Raw genomic sequence first — 20,895 nt, forward strand, 5'->3', positions numbered from 1 at the left:
CATCAATCAGATATAAATCCTGGTGGTCAACCAGCAACACAATCCCAAGGCAATCCTCAAGTAACTATAGATCTCTACAGCCTGTTACAAAGACAAAATGAAGTAACAGCACTCCTTATACAATCACAGAACTCTGTTTCTACCACGCAGAGAAATTCCTATTTTCGACAGAGATCCGCTGAAATTTAGATCATTCATCAGAGCATTTGAACATTGTGTTGAAGCTAAAACAAACAGAGGAGATTGTTTGTATTATCTTGAGCAATTCACTAGGGGGCAGCCTAGAGATCTGGTGCGTAGCTGCCAGCACATGGCTCCAGAGACAGGCTATGCTGTGGCCAAAGACCTTCTTGGAAAACATTTTGGAAATGAAATAAAGGTCACAGCTGCCTATGTGGATAAAATCATTGGATGGCCTCCTGTTAAGGCAGAAGATGTTAAAGGGCTGCAGGCATATGCATTGTGTTTACGAGAGTGTTGCAACGCTATGAAGGAATTGCAATATTTAGATGAACTCAATATGCCTGCAAACATGAAAACAATAATGCAGAAACTTCCTTACAAGCTCAGAGAGAAATGGAGAGTGACTGCGTATGACATCTCTGAAACCCAAGGTCGCAGATCTGGCTTTAAAGACATAATCAAGTTCGAGTACCAAGTCAAGATCGTTTCGGATCCAATCTTTGGTGACATTCAAGACACTCAAGGTGGTGTAAATAAAGGAGGCAACAAGGCCAAGTTAGAGCAAAAGGCGCAGTTCAAAAGAAACAGCTTTGCAACCACTGTCATTATGTCTACTGAACCAGCTGTGAATGCAAGCAAGAAAAGCATTCAGACTCAAACACAAAGTATGTCACCTACAAGTTCAAATGTTTCCTGTTTGTATTGTATGCACGGACATGCATTGGAGCATTGTCCACAATTGCAAAAAAGAACACATCGGGAAAAATTGGAATTTCTGAAAGAGAAAAGAGTTTGCTTTGGTTGCCTGCGCATAGGACACATGAGCAAGGATTGCAATAAACGCATATCTTGCAAAGTTTGCAACCAAAGTCATCCCAGCATTCTTCACATTGAGAAAAAGGAAAGAAGCAAAGGCGAAGATCAGCCAAAGGAACTGTCGGTGAGTGGCACGGCTGTCTCTACTTGTGGTCATACAGGGGCCGGGGGCAGTAACGGCATCCTTTCAATCTTACCTGTCAATGTTAAGTGTACAAAGGGAAACAAAATCGTACAAAGTTATACATTTCTGGATCCAGGAAGTACTGACACTTTCTGTTCTGAAAGTCTAATGGAAAGGCTGAACATCAAAGGAAGAAAAACGAAGATTAATCTACGTACAATGGGTCACAGAACTACTGTTCCAAGTTGTATTGTCAAAGGTTTGGAAATCTCTGAATTTGCTGACAAGCAGTTTTGAACTTCCTAGTATGTTCACTCAGATGGAAATGCCTGTGTCGACAAACAATATCATTCCTGAAGAAGAGTTGTCTAAGTGGACTTACCTGAAAGACGTACATATTCCCCGTATTAACGCTGATGTTGGTTTGTTGATTGGCACAAACGCCTCAAAGTTAATGGAACCGTGGGAAGTGATCAACAGCCGAGGAGAGGGACCATATGCAGTAAGAACTCTACTGGGCTGGGTGATTAATGGACCTCTTCATGGAAAGCAGTGTAAGAGTGGCTACCCTGCTGTTACTGTTAATCGGATTGGTGTTGACAAATTGGAAGAACTGTTGATAAGGCAGTACAATCAGGATTTCAGTGAAAATGTCTCTAATGACAAGGAGATGTCAATAGAAGAAAGAAAGTTCATGGAAATAATGAAAGGTTCAGTACAACTTAAAGATGGCCAGTACAATATTAAGTTGCCTTTCAAGACACCCCATGTAAACATGCCAAACAACCTTTCTGTTGCTAAACGGCGTGTCAGTTCACTGAAAATGAGACTTCTGAAGGATCAAAGTTACCACAAAGAATAGTCAAACATCCTTACTGATGATAATCAAAACAGATTTCCAGCAGAAGTAATTGACGCGGTCACAAGAAGTTTTTATGTGGATGATCTTTTGAAAAGTTTGCCTTCTAAAGAAGATGCTACTATAATGGTCAAGAACCTCACAGCTATCTGCAAATTGGGAGATTTCAATCTCATCAAGTGGATCAGCAACAGTCGTGAGGTGTTATTGGTAATTCCAGAAGAACATAGATCCAAGACCTTCAAGGAGTTGGATCTTGACAGAGACAAATTGCCAGTTGAACGGGCTCTTGGACTACAATGGTGCATTGAGACGGACACCTTCAAGTTCAAATTTAACATCCGAGAACAGCCACACACAAGACGTGGGATGTTATCTATTAGAGAGGCATCACACACTTCACAGTGGAGATACATTCCTACAGCACAAAAGAAAGCAGATGGCGTCTCAAGGGGACTGAAAATTGAACATTTGGTTCAAAAGAGATGGATTGAAAGTCCAAAGTTTCTGTGGAAACCAGAAACTGCACACGAGTGGCCAGCACACGTCTTGGATTTGGACATTGCTGAGGACCCGGAAGTTAAAAGGAACTTCACAGTAAATGCAATTGTCACTGAATATCATTCAAGTCCCACGCATTAACTGATTACTCACTTTTCCAATTGGAAAAAACTGAAAGTTGCAGTAGGTTGGATTCTCATGCTGAAGATGAATTTGCTGACTTTAAGTAAGAAAAGGAAGCAGCTGATTTCTGCAAATGCCAGTGGCAATGGACGTCAAATAGTGGATGTCAATTTGGAAATGCAAAAATGTAAAGCCACATTAGGAGGACAAAGGTTGTCTGCTTTGTGAAGCGACTGACGTGTAAGAATAATGGTGAAAACCCACAACCATGTTTTCAATACATGGAAATATACTTTATCGATTGCAGGACGTTTTTATGAAATTGACTGTTTAAAAACAGTACATTTTTGTTCCTAATGTAATGGCTCCTTCCGTAAAACGTATAAATAATTGCTTTGTCTGCTGCCAGAACCAATTAGGGGCCGGTGTGTTAGAGCCATTTCGTTGTTTTTGTTTTTGTACAACCTCCCACCACATGGGGGCGTAGTGCCGGTGTGAATCAGGCCACAGGTAATATAATCAGTGGGGTCATTGGACACAGGTTGTTGCTAATAGGTAGAAGCAAACAGTTTATGACCGTGCACATTTAACGAATGTAAATGTTATGATTTATTGGTTTATGGAGAAAATGGATAACTGAATAGAAAGTAGTGGAACTCTTATGTTTTTCTTTTCACAAAGTCACTCGAGGAAACAGCGGCTCCCTCAGAAACATGTCGGGACCAATCACTGAGCTGCACACACAGGATCTACTAACGTGGACTTTAAGAGCATTTCTTACTTTTTATAACATTTTCTGTCGTCAACGAGGAAGTCCTGGAGCTAAACATCAAAGACTATCAAAAGAACCTTAAACTGATGAATAGCAAAGAGTTAACTCACCTGCTGCTGCGCCATGAAGGTTTATCATCAGGAGAGACAGAATCAACGCCTCCATAGTGAAATGTCGCATCTTAACTTTTGGTACATTTTATTATTAAAGTGAGAAAGTGATCCGGTCCGTTCAGCTCCAGGATCAGGACTGAGCTGAGGGAGAGAAGAGGAGCCAATGGGAATTTAAGCTGAGCATTACGTCACGTATAACTAGGTAGAAGCGACCCACTGAGGTTAGTGAACGAAAGTGAAAGTAGTGTGATGTCGTTTGAGCCCGTGTGAGAGGATGAAGGAGACACGGACACGCGGGGCTTTATTCTGGTTGTTAGAGCCATTTCGTTGTTTTTGTTTTTGTACAACCTCCCACCACATGGGGGCGTAGTGCCGGTGTGAATCAGGCCACAGGTAATAAAATCAGTGGGGTCATTGGACACAGGTTGTTGCTAATAGGTAGAAGCAAACAGTTTTTGACCGTGCACATTTAACGAATGTAAATGTTATGATTTATTGGTTTATGGAGAAAATGGATAACTGAATAGAAAGTAGTGGAACTCTTATGTGAGAAATAAAATGCCTATATTGGAAACTGGACTTCGTTATTTATGGCACGCGTCAGAACAAACATTTCAGCAACCGTAGTGACTTTTTATTGGGAAGCAACGGTCACAACACTGGTGTTCTCATATGAAAGGAGTGTTTGACCTCCTGCTGCTCGGGTCTTCTCTCATGATTTACTCTGTCATGCCACGTGCACAGACGTTACATGACGTCAGACTACAGTGGTTCACACCTGCACTTGATGAGCAGCAGGACAGTTTCTCAGACTCTTATTATCTGTTGTGTTAAACAGGTCTGTGTGCGACCAGAGCGTCTGCTGATGAACTGAGATGGAGGGGAGCTCCATATCCAACAAGGGGTTTTATTGATGTGTGAGTACGTTAAGGTGTTCAGTACAGGCCTGCACGCTGGTCTTGGCCCACATGAGGCCTGAAGCATCAGCACAGACAATACGACACAACACAAGATAGTTTCCATCAAACAGCATTTCACCTCACAGTTTGGCTTTGAGAGGAAAACAAGAGGCAGAGAAACGAGAAGCAAAGCAGGAAGAGAGTCAGAGAGCTTCTCACACACAAGCATCAGATGAGGTCATCTCTGTCCGACAGCCCACGTGCTCCTGAAGTGATCAGAGCTGCGGACGCTGGAAACTGCTTGAAGAAGAGAAATGTAACACCTCTGTTGATGTTTGAACACCTGATGCTGTTTTTCATTTTGGAAACGTTGATTCTCTGTTTCACCCCTCATCACTTATTGTTGTTCAAGCACTTTATAAAAGGTTATATAAATTAAATTTGATTTGAAAAAGTCATGCTTTGTTCCCACTGCTTTACTGAGACAGTATTATTTCGGATTTTTTACAGTATTATTAATTATTATAGTATTTATGATTATTGCAGTATTAGTGTTAAATATTTATAGTATTATTCATGATTATAGCACAAACTAAGAGATATGTGTCACATATTTTATCCAGACAATGAAGAATTTATATTGTTTGAGTCTTCAATGCTGGTTGACAAAAACTCTTCCTGCTCACTGATGATCAATAACTGAGTTTATCACTGATGATCAATAACTGAGTTTATCACTGATGATCAATAACTGAGTTTATCTCTGATGATCAATAACTGAGTTTATCTCTGCTGATCAATAACTGAGTTTATCACTGATGATCAATAACTGAGTTTATCTCTGATGATCAATAACTGAGTTTATCTCTGATGATCAATAACTGAGTTTATCACTGATGATCAATAACTGAGTTTATCTCTGATGATCAATAACTGAGTTTATCTCTGATGATCAATAACTGAGTTTATCTCTGATGATCAATAACTGAGTTTATCTCTGCTGATCAATAACTGAGTTTATCACTGATGATCAATAACTGAGTTTATCTCTGATGATCAATAACTGAGTTTATCTCTGATGATCAATAACTGAGTTTATCTCTGATGATCAATAACTGAGTTTATCTCTGATGATCAATAACTGAGTTTATCTCTGTGTTTACCTTCACAGAGAAGTCAGCAGTGTGACAGCGCCCCCTGTGGATGACTCATGTATCTGCCTTTGAACGCCTGACTTTGTGAAACGTCCTGATGCTCCATGACTGTGATCACGTGTATCGATCAGATGAAGAACATAAATACATATAGAATGTACTTATTGTCTCTGAACATCCTCAGTGCTGCTGAAAGCTGAGAAACACCTTTAACAAAGCAGAGTTCAGCAAAAACACTTTAATGTGACGAAAGAAGAAGAAAGCTCCAACAAACAAGAAGGAAACACAACTCTGAGGAGTTTCTTCAGAAGCTCTTTATTCATGAAGACAACTCTAATGTGAACACGGTGGAGAGGAAACGTCTTCAATAATACCTCACACACACAATAAACAGGAGCCATGAATTGAAATAAACAGTTTCCAGCTCCAGATGAGACGATCATTCTCAGCTTTATATCTGATTCACTGGAGTCCTTTAGAAGTGAAGCAGCGTCCCAGGAGAACTGTGTTAGAGAGGAACTCCACCATGTCTCAGTGTTGAGTCACAGGGTTTGTGGATTACAAATGTTTAAGTGTCACATTAAAATACAGCTGATGAGACGATGAAGACCTCCTTCAACTGAAGCCTCGAGTCCAATGTTTCTGATAACCAGTGTTTTATGTTCAACCATATCTTCTGAATATTACATTTAAATCATCAAGTAAAAGCATGTTTTCATCATCTCATTACTTGTTACATTCTTCCTCCTTTAAATGCTCTTTTCTCTCTGAATCCTTCTTCCAACACAATTTCCTCTGGATTATTTTTTAAGGAGCAAAAGAAAGAATTTCCTCAGAATTCAAAGCAAATTAAATTATAGTCAAAGTCATAAATACTTGAGAACGTCTGTGGAGGTCAAATCCAAAATATTCATCAAATCTGTCCAGAGATTAAGTTTCTTTGAAACAGATATAAAACCTAAACTCCACGTTAGTAACTGATGAAAAGTAGTGATTGAAGTGAGCTGTGTTTCTGTGAATACACTGATATTTCTACTTGATTTGGTTCCTCTACCTTTCCCTCTTCATGATCTAACATCTACAGGTGGGGTCACGTTCATTAGAGCTCTGTGAGAACAGTGAATATAATATTCATAGGGCTGGAACATAAGAACAGTTATATGTGTGGATCTTAAAAAGAGACAGACTTCTGCTACATTTAAGTCTTATTGAACAGAAAACAAGAATAAAAGTGATATTATACATCACTGTTCACTGTCTACAAAAACACAAGAGACAGACATTGTCCCATGTCCCTGAATTCATTTCCAACATTTCCCTCTGAAATGTAGTGGAGTAGAAGTATAAATATACCATGAAAAGGAAATACTCAAGTAAAGTACAATAACCTGAACTTAACTGAGCAGAGGCTTGACTGCATTGTCTTCAAAGTTATCATTATTTAATAAGAGATTATATCTTTTTTGCAATGAAAGAATACATAGCAGAGCTCTGCAACACACAGCGCTGTGAGCTTTTCCTCCTGAACTAAGAAGCACACGGTATGACATCAGATACTTGTGCAAGTCGTCCCTGTGCCACACCTCTCACTCTGACAACACCTGCCTGCTGACATTTTGTGTCCTCCTTTGTTGTTTTTATTCAACAATTGCACAATGTACAATTTCACAATGTCAGTAAGAAACGACAAAATACAGACATTTAAACTAACATGCCAGGGGGGCAACCACAGAGAATAAAAGATATAGACAGAAATAAAAGCATAAAAATAGAAAAAAATGTAAATAAATAATATAAAAAGAAAAAGAGGACACTGAGGCACAAACTCTGATTGTGTAATTACAAACATATATTGTGTCCCTCTTTGTTGTTTGGACGTGGCAGACACACAAACATTCTCTCGCTGTGACCTGACAGTCAGTCGGCCTATTTGATTCCTAACACTAACACACACACACACACACACACACACGCACGCACTCACACAGCTTATTATTTTACCCAATGGAAATCTAAAATAAGAAGATATATATTTTGGGGTTTGGGGTTATTAATTGTTTTATAAACCCAGAAATGAAACTCTTCAGATAACATTTGTTCTCTGGAACAGGCAGAAGCAGTGAGTCACAATGAACACCCAGAATGCAACTTGATTACCTCTGTTTAATGTCCCTCTGTCAAACCCCCCTGGTTCTATTTCTGGCAGTTTATGAGGCCTTCATGGTCGTTGTGTTTTTCAGGACTCAGTAACAGAGTCAGAGCGCCTCTGCTGGGCAGAAACAGCACATCACTCTGTACCATTTCTGGTAAATCACGTGATGAGGCCGTTAGGTTTCGTTTCTGTGTTTGGTGTGTGACGCCGAGTTCTGCCATGATTTGCATATTGTGGCATACATGATCGTTATCTCACTGTGGTCCCTGACAGGCCGTCGAAGCTTCTCGTCCTCCTCGTTTTGCTGCATTCCTCTGGAGTCGAAGAAGATACTTTCTGCGGGGTCACGTTCATTAGAGCTCTATGAGAACAGTGAATATAATATTCATAGGGCTGGAACATAAGAACAGTTATTATATGTGTGGATCTTAAAAAGAGACAGACTTCTGCTGCATTTAAGTCTTATTGAACAGAAAACAAGAATAAAAGTGATATTATACATCACTGTTCAATGTCTACTAAAACACAACAGACAGACATTGTCCCTGAGTTCATGTCGTTATCTCAGCATCATAAATCAGGTTATATGCATGCTGGATGATAAACTTAATTATTAGTATCATACCTGTGTGCTGTGCTGGTTATAAAAGGTTTAGTCACAAAAAACATGTCGTGCCAATAAGCATAAGCATATCTACTGAATCACAGAAAGACACAGACATTTGGAGTTTTGGGCACTTTATTGAAAAGCAAAACCAAAGTAGAAAAGGAATGAAATAGAGCCACTTCATTAACATCCATTCTAAAGCCAACACCCTTCCTCGTCCCAAAATACTATCAGGAAATATATTGAAGAAGATTTCTATCAGCTGAGAAGCTTCAAACATCTCACAGCTTTTAGAAACTAGAAGCCTTCATTTCAATAAATAATGTTTCAAATCAGATCAAAACATGTTGTGAAACAATAAACATCCTCTTGATTATTTAAGATAAAACACAGACACATAAATCATTCTTTTAAGCCCTGAGCCGTTTTTGAGGTCTCTGAGCGAAAATGCATAGCCCTACAAAACTGACCATAGTTCTGTAACTACAAGGTCGATTTTAATAATTTTTGTTGATATAATCAGATCACAACACCTGTGAGATAGTTTAGACAGGTAATATTGTGTATATGTTGCTGGTTAATATAGGAAAATAAGACATTACACAGCTGAAATTGAAAATATTCAGCTTCGCCTGGAAAAATGCACTTTCATTGATAAAAGGTTATTGAAATAATGCAGCTATCTCCCTAAAACTTTCCCAAGTCATAGCATAACTGATCAGTAGTTATTAAAAAAAGGTTAAAGTGGAATAAAGTTAAGAATAAGAGGTTTTAGTCAGGCGAGGTCATCATTTTCGAACCAGCTGTTGCAGCTCTTACATTGTACTTTTATACACTATATAACTATATATTTCACTTTCTTTATCACTCATATGATTCAATACATCCAAATACAGATAATAGGAATCATATTCATATTCATAACATCATCAGAGCCAGTTTTGGCTGTCATCTGTAGGATTTTCTCATTTCATGTGTGTGTATGTGGCTGCATGTCAGCCTATCCTCGGTCGATTTCCAAAAACAACCCCTCCTTAGACGCGTCACAGTTTTAGGAAGACCTGTGTCGAGTTTGGTGGCGATCGGCAAAAGTTTTCATACAATAAAGTTGCCAGAAGTGACGCGTGTACCCCGGCGGAAATTTCCGGTCGCAGGCAGTCTGACCACTCGCCCAAGCCTGCTTGACCGCTCTTATTCTGGAAACAAGTCGGAAGTCAACAGTATGCAGTTGGCAGCAATGACTACAGCTTTGGAACGGAAATTCTGCGGCGTTATTATCCATATTTTTCATAAAACTTGGGCGCATACCTACGATTTTTTTCGGCGGAGTTCAGCATGAAGGTACGTTTGATCACTCACAACAGTTTAGTGCTTTTACGGATCGTAAAACAGAAGTTAGTTACGTGTTCCGCCACGTGTGCTAATGCTATTACATGCTTTGTATGACTGGGTAGCCGTTAGCATGAGGGTTCAAACATTGATTTGAGGTACTCATAACGCCGATTTCTGGCCCGGATTTGGTGCGTTTATGCCACGATATTTTTCTGCTTATGTGAGTACCCTATACCTGTGTTGGGAGTGTGTCAGAAGTGACTTATATGATGTTGTTGCCCATACGTTGCTCTTTCATCAAAAAAAAAATTAGCCACATACATGCTACTGGCTAATAATCATGCTATTTTCCGCATTTGAGTTTGAGGGGTTCTGAGCCCGAGAAGCCCAAATGGTCTCCCCTCGGGCTTAAAAGGTTTTAACTTTGACCTGCTGCTAAAAGAAAAAGGAAATATACAAACAAACTATTTACACAACTGGAAAATAAATGTACTGATGTCTACATGTGTGTGTGTGTGTGTGTGTGTATCGGGGCGGGCTACATGATTCATCCTGCTGAGAGTGTGGGGGGGGGGGGACTGGAGTCAATCCCAGTCCACACTGGGAGAGAGCTGGAGTCCAGTTTACCAGCAGCAGAGACACAGATAGGAAACCATTACACCGACACCTACGGGAGACTCCGGGCGTCCAGTTCCCGCAGCGTGTTTCTGGATGCTGCTGATTGATTTGCAGCGTTTCCTCCAGTGATGGAACCCAAGCAGAGAACCAGAGAATGACTTCCTCAGGATAAAAAGAGAAGAAACTCTACTGGTTCAAAGATCTCTGATCTCAAGGTTTATGTCTTCATATCACCAGACCCTACCAGTGTGTGTGTGGCAATGGGAACGCACACGTGTGTGTGTGTGTGTGAATTTACATTTGTGTTACCAATATTGATTTAACCAGAAACCCAACAGCAGAAGCATTAAAGTGTAAATATGGAGGATTTGTTTGAGATGAACACAAATCTTTGTGTGCAGAGTGCTGTGATGCTTTCATTGTTCTAAGATCTCCAACAATAATCTTCCTCATCTGATTTAAGAACATCTCATCAGAGGAAATTACATTTTGTTAAGTTGAAACTAAACGATCCAAATCATTTAACGTGACCACTGATGTTTGCTCCTAGTTTTCTTTGTGTTTTCTTTGTGTTCCAATCGATGAGCATCTACAACTAGATTCAATGACTTTATGATATGAATGATGAATAAGTGATGAGTTCACAGTTCATGGAGGAGAGTGTGGAGGCACCACTTCTTGATCCAGTGAAATATTTATCCATAAACCTGAAGAGACAAAAAGAAAACAAACACATCAAAGAGAAAACTAAATCATTTACCACAAATGTTTAAAACAAAGCCTCATATTTACAGAATCATTGAGACATCAAATATTCATGACTCACTCATATAAGTATTACCTTTTGTAATATTTAACCATCATGCTTATGAAGTCATAACTGCTTATTTTCATCTGATAAATTGGTGTCACTGTGTTTGTAAAGGTTCATGTTTGAGACGTTATCTGAGCTGCTGATGTGAAGCTTTCTGAACTCATCTGTGTCTTTCTCTTCATAATCTCACTTCACATCAAATGAAGCAGCTTCACCTTCGTTGTGGAAGAAGTCAAAGACGTTCTTCAACTGCCATAAAGGTTATTCATGTCACTGTTTAGTATGCTTGTTTATATGTTGTTGTTCTGTACGGTTTGTTTATGTCAGTATGGGTTTTTGTTTTGTTTTTGTATAAAAGGGGGGAACTATTGTTGCGTGCTGTGTTGTACTGGGATGTGTTTGACCGTGGCACAGTGACAGCAGGATGACACGTGAAGCCACATAAGTCACTCAAAGTGGTAAAGTAAACTAAAAGTTAAAGTGATCATCTTTGATCGTGTTTCAAGTGGACTCATTCCCTCTCGTTGTGTGCAGCCAGTGAGGTACATTACGCATGTGAAATCTGTCATTGTGCATATTTGCGTTTAAACTGTGTTTATGTAATGTTAATGTCGGATTGTTTGTATGTCTAAATGTAATTTATACAGTTCGACGGTGGATTGAAGACGGTGGTGTAAAAGGAGGAATAAATCCATCAGTAGAAAAGAACTAAAGGTGTTGTGTATTTCCTGGAGGCAGTGATATGTACTTTACAGCGACAACGTGTCCCAGAGCTTCTACAGCGGATAAAGAACCAATCACAGGAGCTTCTTCTGCTCATAGTTTAGGGCAGCTTTGTTTAACAGCAGCTGTGAATAGTTCATGTCCCGTATGAAGCAACTCACTGTGTGCAGGGCGCTGACTTCAGCATTTAGGAGCAGGGTTCAGCTTCTCAGAGATCTCAGAGTATTTCCCTGAAATAAAAAGCAAAGACAACATTTTAGTTCTCGAGAGCCAAAATGTCAGAATGTGATGAATACATCTCTTCTCTTTATTCACTTCTCTCTGACATCATCACGCTGTCATCACTGGAGGAGCAAAAGCAGCTCCACAGAGTAAACCTGTAACTTAGTGATCCTAAGCACACCGCTCACTCTGACTCCTCTAGGAGATGAAAAAGGGTTTATTAATCATCTGTCCCTTGTAATTATTATTACAGTTATGAAAATACTGTTTATTATTTATCTTTTCCCCCAAAAGTCAAAAATACTTTTATCAACAGTCTAAAAGAATGTGTAGAAAACAACTAGCTACTTTAAAGTGTTCGTCGATTGCTATAAAATTGCAGATATAATATATTATTAAGAATAAAAGCAAATATGATGAAATAACATAAATACAAATTCATGTTAAATATAAAATATGAATTTGTCTCTTCTAGTCATGTCATCATGACATTACTGCTGACTGTTGAAATCTGCTTCACTGTCACATTCTGAATAAAATGCCTAAAATCCAAATACCAATCAAATACTAATGAAGTACTAATGAAATACTAATGAAGTACTACTGAAGTACTAATGAAGTACTAACGTCTCTGTTCGGGTCTCTCATCTTTCCTGTTCCTGTAAACCATGACTCCACCCACAGCGATGATGACGAGAGCAAGAAGAGTCACTGCAGTGATGATGATGAAGGTCATGTCAGCGGGCTTCTCTGTTGAGCAGAAAACAAGAATAAAATAGTCACAAGCTGAAGAGATGAAGCAGGTTAGAAGAGGAGAACATCCATTCATCAAGCAGACCACAGTCCTGAACACACACACCATCTGTCTGTCCTTTCTTCATCTGGTCTGTACATGATGACTGTATCTCTGCTTCTTGATCTCGTCCAGCTGTGTTCTCTCTGTTCAGCTGTGTGTTTGTGTTGCTTTCTGTCTCATATGTTGGTTTGTGACACAACGACAACTTCTGACAAACATATTCAAACTCCTCTCTGACTGTCAGCACACTTTGAATAAACTTTATTGTGACTGATGTACTGATAGATACATACATTCCTCCAGGTGTTTCATAATTCTGTCTGTTCATCTTCTAACAGTGAGCAGTAGTTCAGTCACTACAGCTTCTACAATCTCTGACCTGTGGTTACACATGAAAGAGTTACACACGGTCTGAAGAAAACTCTTTGTGAATATTTTACTTATTTAAAAAACATAGAAAGAAACCAAAGATTGATACGTTTCTATATAATCACAGCTCAGTAAACAGTGTTCATAATTCTGGTCTAGAGGCTCTTGCGTTGGTTTAATTCTGATCTAAGCTTTAAAATTATAGAATACAAATAAAAACTAGAAGAAAGAAACTGACAACTAAAGAATTGAAGGAAACTAAACTTCCCGTCCTCATAAAAACACACAAACTGTTCCAGTAAACTAAAGGTGTGCTTCCCACCTTCATCACAGCTGATCTCAGTCTCACCTTCGTTGGTCCTGATCACAGCTTTGTCCAGTCTGGTGTAGATGTCGTCCTTCACACCAGACAGCTGGAACACACAGTCGTACCTCCTCCAGTCTTCAGCTGGGACTGATGACAGTTTCAGGTCAGCGCTCATCTGGAAGGATCCATCGTGGTTGGGGAGGATCTCTCCGAGGTCCACGTCCTCACGGAGCTCCTCTCCATCTTTCCTCCAGAACAGTGAGGCTCTGTCAGGGTAGAAACCTGTAGCGTGGCAGCTGACTGGAGAGGAGGACGTCTTCTGGAGGAGAGACACTGAGGGACGCTCTGGAGAGGGAAGAGAGAGACAGGTTATAGGTTCTTTAGTATTATCATTTACTGTGTATTCATATCATCATTCATGTTTGATGGAATGTATTTTAAATGCCTTGGTAACACATATATATATATATATATATATATATATATATTTATGTATGCAATGCAAATGAATGTCATTGATGTTGAATTGATGAAAGAAGGGAGAGACAAACAGATGAAGAGGTGAGATGATCAGAAAGAGAGGACAGTGAGTGTGAGAAAGACAGAGCAAAGAGACAGAGAGAGAAACTGAGACAGACAGAAACAGTTCAGAGACAAAGAGAGAGAGAGAGAGAGAGAGAGAGAGAATGGAGGGACAGAGGGGTGATGAGTGTGAGGGAGGAAATGTGGTGAAGGAGAGAAGGAGGCAGAGAGAGGAAGAGAGGTGAGGGAGGAGAAAGGTGTGAGACACAGCAGCTCTCTGTATGTTGCTGACATGTGTTGTAATGTGACTGTTGGTCAGAAACAACAGAAGCTTCATGAAACTACATCAGGTCATGTGATTCTACCTGTTCTCATCAGAGAGCTCCTCCCGTAGTTCACATACTTCTTCAGCCACTCAGGACAAATGTGAGTGTAGTAGTTTTTACTCTGTTTTATCGTCTCTTTGTCATTATCCCACTTGTGTTTGGTGATGACAGCCTGTTGTTTTGGAGCGATGTATGTCCCTGTCTCCAGGTCAAATGATATGAAGTCTTCTCCATCATAACCACGCTGATCATAACCTTTGACCTCATTGGTCTCATCATTCCATTCACAGGCGACCATCTCCTGGACAATGTGGACACCTGAGAGAGAGCGAGAGAGAGAGAGAGAGAGAGACTGAATTAAACCAGAGTGAGATCACAGTCGTCTCTCATCAGTTGATGTCACATCTTCACCACAGAGACACACTGATCCACAGACACACAGCAGAGGGTCTACACCTCCTGCTGTCATTGGCTGGATGAAGCCACTTACAGCCAATCATCAGCTGGACAGTGTGGACGTCTCAGAGAGAGACAGGGAGGCAGAGACTGCTGGGAAACAGAGGGACGTCCCGACATCCCGACTCTGTCCATGTCCTCTCAGAAACTCGTGAAAATGTCCGTCAAGTTGTGAGAGGATGAGGTGAAATCTTCAGATTGCTTCTTTAGTCTGAACAACACTGAACAATATTTAATATGAAATGATATTAATCAGAGAAAAGCAGAAAACTCTTATATTTGAGAAACTGGAACTATAACATGTTTGACTTATTTCTTTAATTAAAGACTTCAATAATTATCTGATTATCACAAATGTTGCCAATTAGTTAGTTTAACTATCTAAACAAATTCATAACTAGTTTCAGCACTGAATATGTTTATTATGACACAAACACTGTGGTCAGGTGAAGTTCACTCGTCTGTAGTTGTGTCTCCACATGTATATAATATTATGGGATGGACACACTGTGGATCAGCACAGTGAACCCTGTGGTCTGAATGAGACATGCACCATGTGGTCCTGTCAGCCAGCTCTATTAAAACATGCTGCTCCTCCTCTCAGGAGAGGACCCAGCAGGAGCAGCTGCGTCCCGTTCACAGTCCTGCTCCCTACTTTGAGGAAGCAGCCGTCATGTTCCTCTACCAGCTGTGTGCTGCCAACGCTCTGTGATCAACAGCTTCCTGCAGCACACTTCTCATGGACCAACTCACTGTGGGCACTTCAGTAGAGCTCTTCTGATCTAACCCAGTGGAGAGAAGGTGTTCATGATCTCTGCTGCTTATTATGGGATGGACACAAACACTGTATCAGTGGAGCACAGCAGCATCCAGTCGACTCAGTGTCAGTCATGTTTCTGCTGAGTCACACTGTGTTTCAGCCAAGAGACGCTGTCAGACTGTTTAATCTGTGTGTGTGTGTGTGTGTGTGTGTGTGTGTGTGTGTGTGAGACATCTGTTTACTAAAGTACAGGATGACAATATAAACAAAATGTGTGAAACATAAACAAACCTCCAGTTTGGTTGAAGCGCTGCTTTAATATTTCAATGTTGTCTTTGTAGACCTGCTGGGTGCCCATAGAGATCTCAGTGCTCCTCTCCCAGTACTGAGGATCATCTTCTGTGACTCTGCTCATCCAGTCCTGTTTGGGTTCTGCTCTCCTGGTGTTGCTGTCATAGTGAACCATCTCAACGTCATCAACCAACCCAACAGTCACAAACTCTGGGAAGTTTGGGACTCCAGAGGACCCAGTGTAGAAATACCTCAGAGAGTGAGTCACTGGAACAGAAAGATAAAGTCATCATTTACAGTTTTGATATCACACTTTAATAAATCACTGAACAATGTTGTTCTGCTGCACACAGAATCAGAAAGAACTACAGTACAATAAATACATGCTAATAATATCTGCTGAGCGCTCAATAAATACAGAAATAAATGTTTACTTTAATATTTCTGATGATTCTGTTTTAAAAACTATTTATTCTGAAATGAAATATGAAACAAGTCACATATTTAGATCATGCAGATGTGTCGCTGACTTTGATTGACAGAAAGATGTTTTCATCTAGTTTAGTGTCATCTTCTTCAGGACGCATCATTAGTAGTTTACACTCGTCATCATCAGATTAGTTTAAGTGTGAAATCACAAACCTCTGACCAAAACATGAACGCTGCATGTGATGAATATTATATTTCATATATCCAGCAGATTAAAACATCTTCTATTTCATATAAAGTCCTTTATGGTCTCTATTTTATATAATAAATTGTGACCACTGACATCTCACATTTCTTCTTCTGAGGTTTCAATTAATAACTTTGAACTCTGTGAGTTTCTTGAAGTTAATATTTCTGATGATTCTGTTTTAAAAACTATCTATTCTGAAATGAAATATGAAACAAGTCACATATTTAGATCATGCAGATGTTACATATTTCATTTCCTGTAAATATATGAAAATACATTTGGTCCGGTCAGAAGCTCTCTGTTCTGATGACACATCGCTTAATTAGCTCTCCAGCCTGACACTGATCATTCCTTAACTACGTTGCTATAAACATTCCCTCAATGTATTTATAATACATATATAAAACTAACTTCAGCTCTCATCGACCCGGACTGTCTTTTAGTTTATCCTTAGTCAGCAGAATTATTTCAATGAGCTCCGCCATTTTAACAATAGAAGCGAGAAAAATACTCATTACCGACGACAATCAAAAGTCTGCATTTTACAGTAACTAAAGCTTCTCAAGTGAATACAGATTTTATATCAACAGGTTTCTGTTTAAAGTCAGTTTACCTGTAAATATATGAAAATACAAGTCACGTGAGAAGCGCTCTGTTCTGATGACACTTGGCTCATCACTACTGACGCTTTCTTCTGCTCTACTGACGTGAGCTGCTGATGCTCAGTGTAATGCTTAGAGCGCCCTCTGCTGACAATGTTGGGCTTAGCAGAAATACAAGAACCACATCCCAGTAAAAGACCTGATGCTGCATGTGTTTAATATTATATTTCATATATCCAGCAGATTAAAACATCTTCTATTTCATATTAAGTATTTTATGATCTCTATTTAATGTCATAAATTGTGACCACTGACATCTCACATTTCTTCTTCTGAGGTTTTAATTAATAACTTTGAACTCTGTGAGTTTCTTGAAGTTAAACTAGCAGCACTTCTCCTCATACGGTTTCAAAGTGGGTTATTATGCTCTTTTTATTCCTGTTGTCATTTTTCATATTCAAGTAATAATTCATTTTATTGTTTGATTTTGTTGTCAGAGGGTTTGTGGATTTCAGATGTTTAAGTATAAAGGTTATTTTTTAAAATACAAACAAAAAGAAAAAACAAACAAAACTGACCCAGTCCCTCACTTTCATGTATCTCGATTTATGTAAACTGAAGAATTATGTTTAAGTTTAACTCCAAATATCTTTGTGGAAAATTGAATCTGATGAATTTTATGATGCTCTCAGTAAAATGTTACCGGATGGACACAACTTAATATTCAAGAAACTTCTCTGTAATATTTGATCTTGTTTAAATTTGTATCAGTTGGATTAAAAACTGATTAATTATGAACTTTAATATCTTTTGTTAAATTCCAACATCCCCTCCACCATGAACTGATGTTTATTCACTCAGTCCTGACACTAAAATATTAATCTAAATACATTTTTAAAGCATCAGCAGAGTAAACTTCCTGCAGGTGTCTGTGAGTGTTGCTGATCACATTATGGTCTGTTTCAGAATCCTCCGCTGTCCTCTGTGTCTGAATGCATGTACGTCATATTTCTGTTCATAAATTCTGCACTGGTCACAAAAATATTTTGCAAATCTGTCCAAGAATAAATCTATTTCCTGTTAATACATCAAATACTTCAACAGTACTGCCAGACGGATGCTGGACTTCTGAGGCTGATACTGACATCAATATAGTTTAAATATTAAATACATCAGCTGATAGTATTTGTAATATGAACACAGATCATAAACAGACTTGATTCAGATTCATTAGTTGTTGTTTTTTGTGACTAAGATACAAACTAAGTGGAACATTTCACAGTTTAAAAATGAACTTGTGCTCTCTGGAGGACAGACTCTGTCATGAAGACATGTTTATGAATGAGCTCAAACTTAGTTTGACATTTCTTCATTTCTATTTCTTCTTACTCATCAGCCAATATGTATTTACCCAAATATCTGCAATAAGCTCATATCCACAAATAATATCGACGTCTGATTTATCAGTCCAGCTCCACTAAACGGCCTCAGTGTGATGTAATCTGACCCAACCAACTAAAGTCAGTGTTAACGCTGATGTGTGTTTCAGTGTGTGGAGTCAAATGTCATCATTATCTGAGGAACGGCTTCAATATTTAGACAATATGTAGAGGTCAAACAATACCACCATATAAACTTAATATTCATGTTCAGGAGGTTGTCATTCATTATGTGTGTTTTTATGAGTGCATGTTATTCTCTAAAACTTTGTTATTTATTCACTATGAGAGGCTGATATATAATATTATTTTCCTCTTGTTCCTGTTTAATAATGAAATATGTATTATTTAGTAACAGATGACACTTTATATCTTGTTTAAGGAGTGTACACTGAAGAGATTGAAAAACAAGATAATTCATGAGTAATGTATTAAGTGTCAGTAATTGAGTTTATTAGTGAACGATATGAAATATTACACCAACAAAACAGGAAGTAGTTTGTCTTCTTGTCTTGTTGGACTGTTGTTGCGCTGCGTCATGCTGCCATTTTAGCTTTAAGCGCGTTCACACCGTTTCGCTCTTAATGTTCTGTTATCAACGAGGAAGTCCTGGAGCTAAACATCAAAGACTATCAAAAGAACCTTAAACTGATGAATAACAAAGAGTTAACTCACCTGCTGCTGCGCCATGAAGGTTTATCATCAGGAGAGACAGAATCAACGCCTCCATAGTGAAATGTCGCATCTTAACTTTTGGTACTTTTTATCTTGAAGAGAGAAAGTCATACGGTCCGTTCAGCTCCAGGATCAGCACTGAACTGAGGGAGAGAGGAGGAGGAGCGCTGCCTTCAGCCTCCATCTGAGCCAATGGGAATTTAAGCTGAGCATTACGTCACGTATAACTAGGTAGAAGTGAGCCACTGAGGTTAGTGAACGAAAGTGAAAGTAGTGTGATGTTGTTTGAGCGCGTGTGAGAGGATGAAGGAGACACGGACACGCGGGGCTTTATTCTGCTGTTCTCATATGAAAGGAGTGTTTGACCTCCTGCTGCTCGGGTCTTCTCTCATGATTTGTACTCTGATGTCACGTCACGTGCACAGACGTTACATGACGTCAGACTACAGTGGTTCACACCTGCACTTGATGAGCAGCAGGACAGTTTCTCAGACTCTTATTATCTGTTGTGTTAAACAGGTCTGTGTGCGATCAGAGCGTCTGCTGATGAACTGAGATGGAGGGGAGCTCCATATCCAACAAGGGGTTTTATTGATGTGTGAGCACGTTAAGGTGTTCAGTACAGGCCTGCACGCTGGTCTTGGCCCACATGAGGCCTGAAGCATCAGCACAGACAATACGACACAACACGAGATAGTTTCCATCAAACAGCATTTCACCTCACAGTTTGGCTTTGAGAGGAAAACAAGAGGCAGAGAAACGAGAAGCAAAGCAGGAAGAGAGTCAAGAGAGCTTCTCACACACAAGCATCAGATGAGGTCATCTCTGTCCGACAGCCCACGTGCTCCTGAAGTGATCAGAGCTGTGGACGCTGGAAACTGCTTGAAGAAGAGAAATGTAACACCTCTGTTGATGTTTGAACACCTGATGCTGTTTTTCATTTTGGAAACGTTGATTCTCTGTTTCACCCCTCATCACTTATTGTTGTTCAAGCACTTTATAAAAGGTTAAGAAATTCAATTTGATTAAAATAAACTCATGCTTTTGTGGAGAATTTCAGTATTAAATGCATTATTAGTAGGATTTAATAACACCCCTAGTGGTGAGTAGAAGTGTTACAATAATAAATATGTTAGTCACAATATGTTTCCATATAGAATGTATTATAGGTTTACAATATTCTTACTTATAGAGGATATTATATGTTACAGTATATTAACTCATTGCATGTATTAAATCATAGAAGTATAGTCACTGTAGGTATTAAAACACTAAGAATAGTTTTGAGGGTCAGATAGGGATTCTGAGTGAGGTGTCAGACATGCAGCAGCAAATGGAGGCGACCTCATCGATGGAGGATGGGGCCAGTGGGACGGTCAAATGCCAAGCTGACCAGCAGGACAGAGAGGAGGAGTTCAAGATGTTTTGCGAGGAGCCAAGATGTTTTGCTAAGGGATCGATAATGGGAGGGGACAGGATTCAAATGAAGCCAATCACTAATCGCCACGGAGGGTCATTCACACGTTTTATGACAGTATCGGACACTTTCCGACTCTCAGGGGATACAAAAGACAATGCTTTAGGGAGTTTTAGGGAGTTTAGATCACTGCAGCTCTCATTTTCAGCTAACTGGCCGCGCCTGACTGTGAGGAGATGCGTGT

General features: G+C 39.4%; 2 protein-coding genes and 1 long non-coding RNA gene across 11 annotated transcripts in view; 1 reads left to right on the forward strand and 2 right to left on the reverse strand.

Annotated features, from left to right (window-relative positions):
* LOC142965380 (class I histocompatibility antigen, Non-RT1.A alpha-1 chain-like) overlaps positions 1-3,641 on the reverse strand; it is a 26,943-nt gene extending 23,302 nt beyond the window's left edge. For 5 of the 8 annotated variants that reach the window (XR_012957651.1, XR_012957652.1, XM_076106304.1 and 2 more), the window contains exon 1: positions 3,489-3,641. Coding sequence is in view for 6 of the 8 variants with exons in the window: in XM_076106304.1 (XP_075962419.1) it covers positions 3,489-3,558 (70 nt within the window). In the remaining 2 variants the exon portion in view is untranslated. The remainder of the gene's footprint in view (positions 1-3,488) is intronic. The other 3 variants (XM_076106302.1, XM_076106301.1, XM_076106300.1) reach the window with 1 other exon arrangement.
* Positions 1-10,440, forward strand: part of LOC142965391 (uncharacterized) — a 13,487-nt gene extending 3,047 nt beyond the window's left edge. Inside the window, exon 2 of the long non-coding RNA XR_012957655.1 lies at positions 5,562-10,440. This is a non-coding gene — a long non-coding RNA (uncharacterized LOC142965391). The remainder of the gene's footprint in view (positions 1-5,561) is intronic.
* LOC142965382 (class I histocompatibility antigen, F10 alpha chain-like) lies at positions 8,418-19,394 on the reverse strand. Of its 2 annotated transcripts, XM_076106307.1 has the most exons (7): positions 19,235-19,393; positions 15,840-16,106; positions 14,372-14,650; positions 13,527-13,829; positions 12,640-12,762; positions 11,952-12,020; positions 8,418-10,960 (listed from the first exon to the last, which is right to left on the reverse strand). In XM_076106307.1, exons 1-6 carry the CDS (start codon positions 19,302-19,304, stop codon positions 11,971-11,973), a joined length of 1,092 nt encoding a protein of 363 aa, XP_075962422.1. In that variant the 5' UTR covers positions 19,305-19,393; the 3' UTR covers positions 8,418-10,960; positions 11,952-11,970. The 2 variants fall into 2 exon arrangements, with proteins under 2 accessions (XP_075962422.1, XP_075962421.1); XM_076106306.1 differs by lacking the exons at positions 8,418-10,960; positions 11,952-12,020; positions 12,640-12,762 and adding an exon at positions 12,769-12,975 and having other exon boundaries at positions 13,460-13,829; positions 19,235-19,394.
* Between the last annotated feature and the right edge of the window lie 1,501 nt (positions 19,395-20,895).

The sequence above is a fragment of the Anarhichas minor genome, unplaced genomic scaffold, assembly GCF_050575085.1.
Source record: "Anarhichas minor isolate MPS153535 unplaced genomic scaffold, ASM5057508v1 ptg000033l, whole genome shotgun sequence".
NCBI classification, from domain to species: Eukaryota; Metazoa; Chordata; class Actinopteri; order Perciformes; family Anarhichadidae; genus Anarhichas; species Anarhichas minor.

Bases quoted from the DNA above. Each gene is read 5' to 3' on its own strand.
- LOC142965382 (XM_076106306.1), bottom strand. From the start codon at position 19,304: ATGCGACATTTCACTATGGAGGCGTTGATTCTGTCTCTCCTGATGATA. The intron at 14,651-15,839 runs GTTTGTTTATGT...GCTCTCTCTCAG, and splicing joins GCGCTTCAACCAAACTGGAG to GTGTCCACATTGTCCAGGAG. The intron at 12,976-13,459 runs TTTTTATGAGGA...TGAGACAGAAAG, and splicing joins TTACTGGAACAGTTTGTGTG to CAACACAAACACACAGCTGA.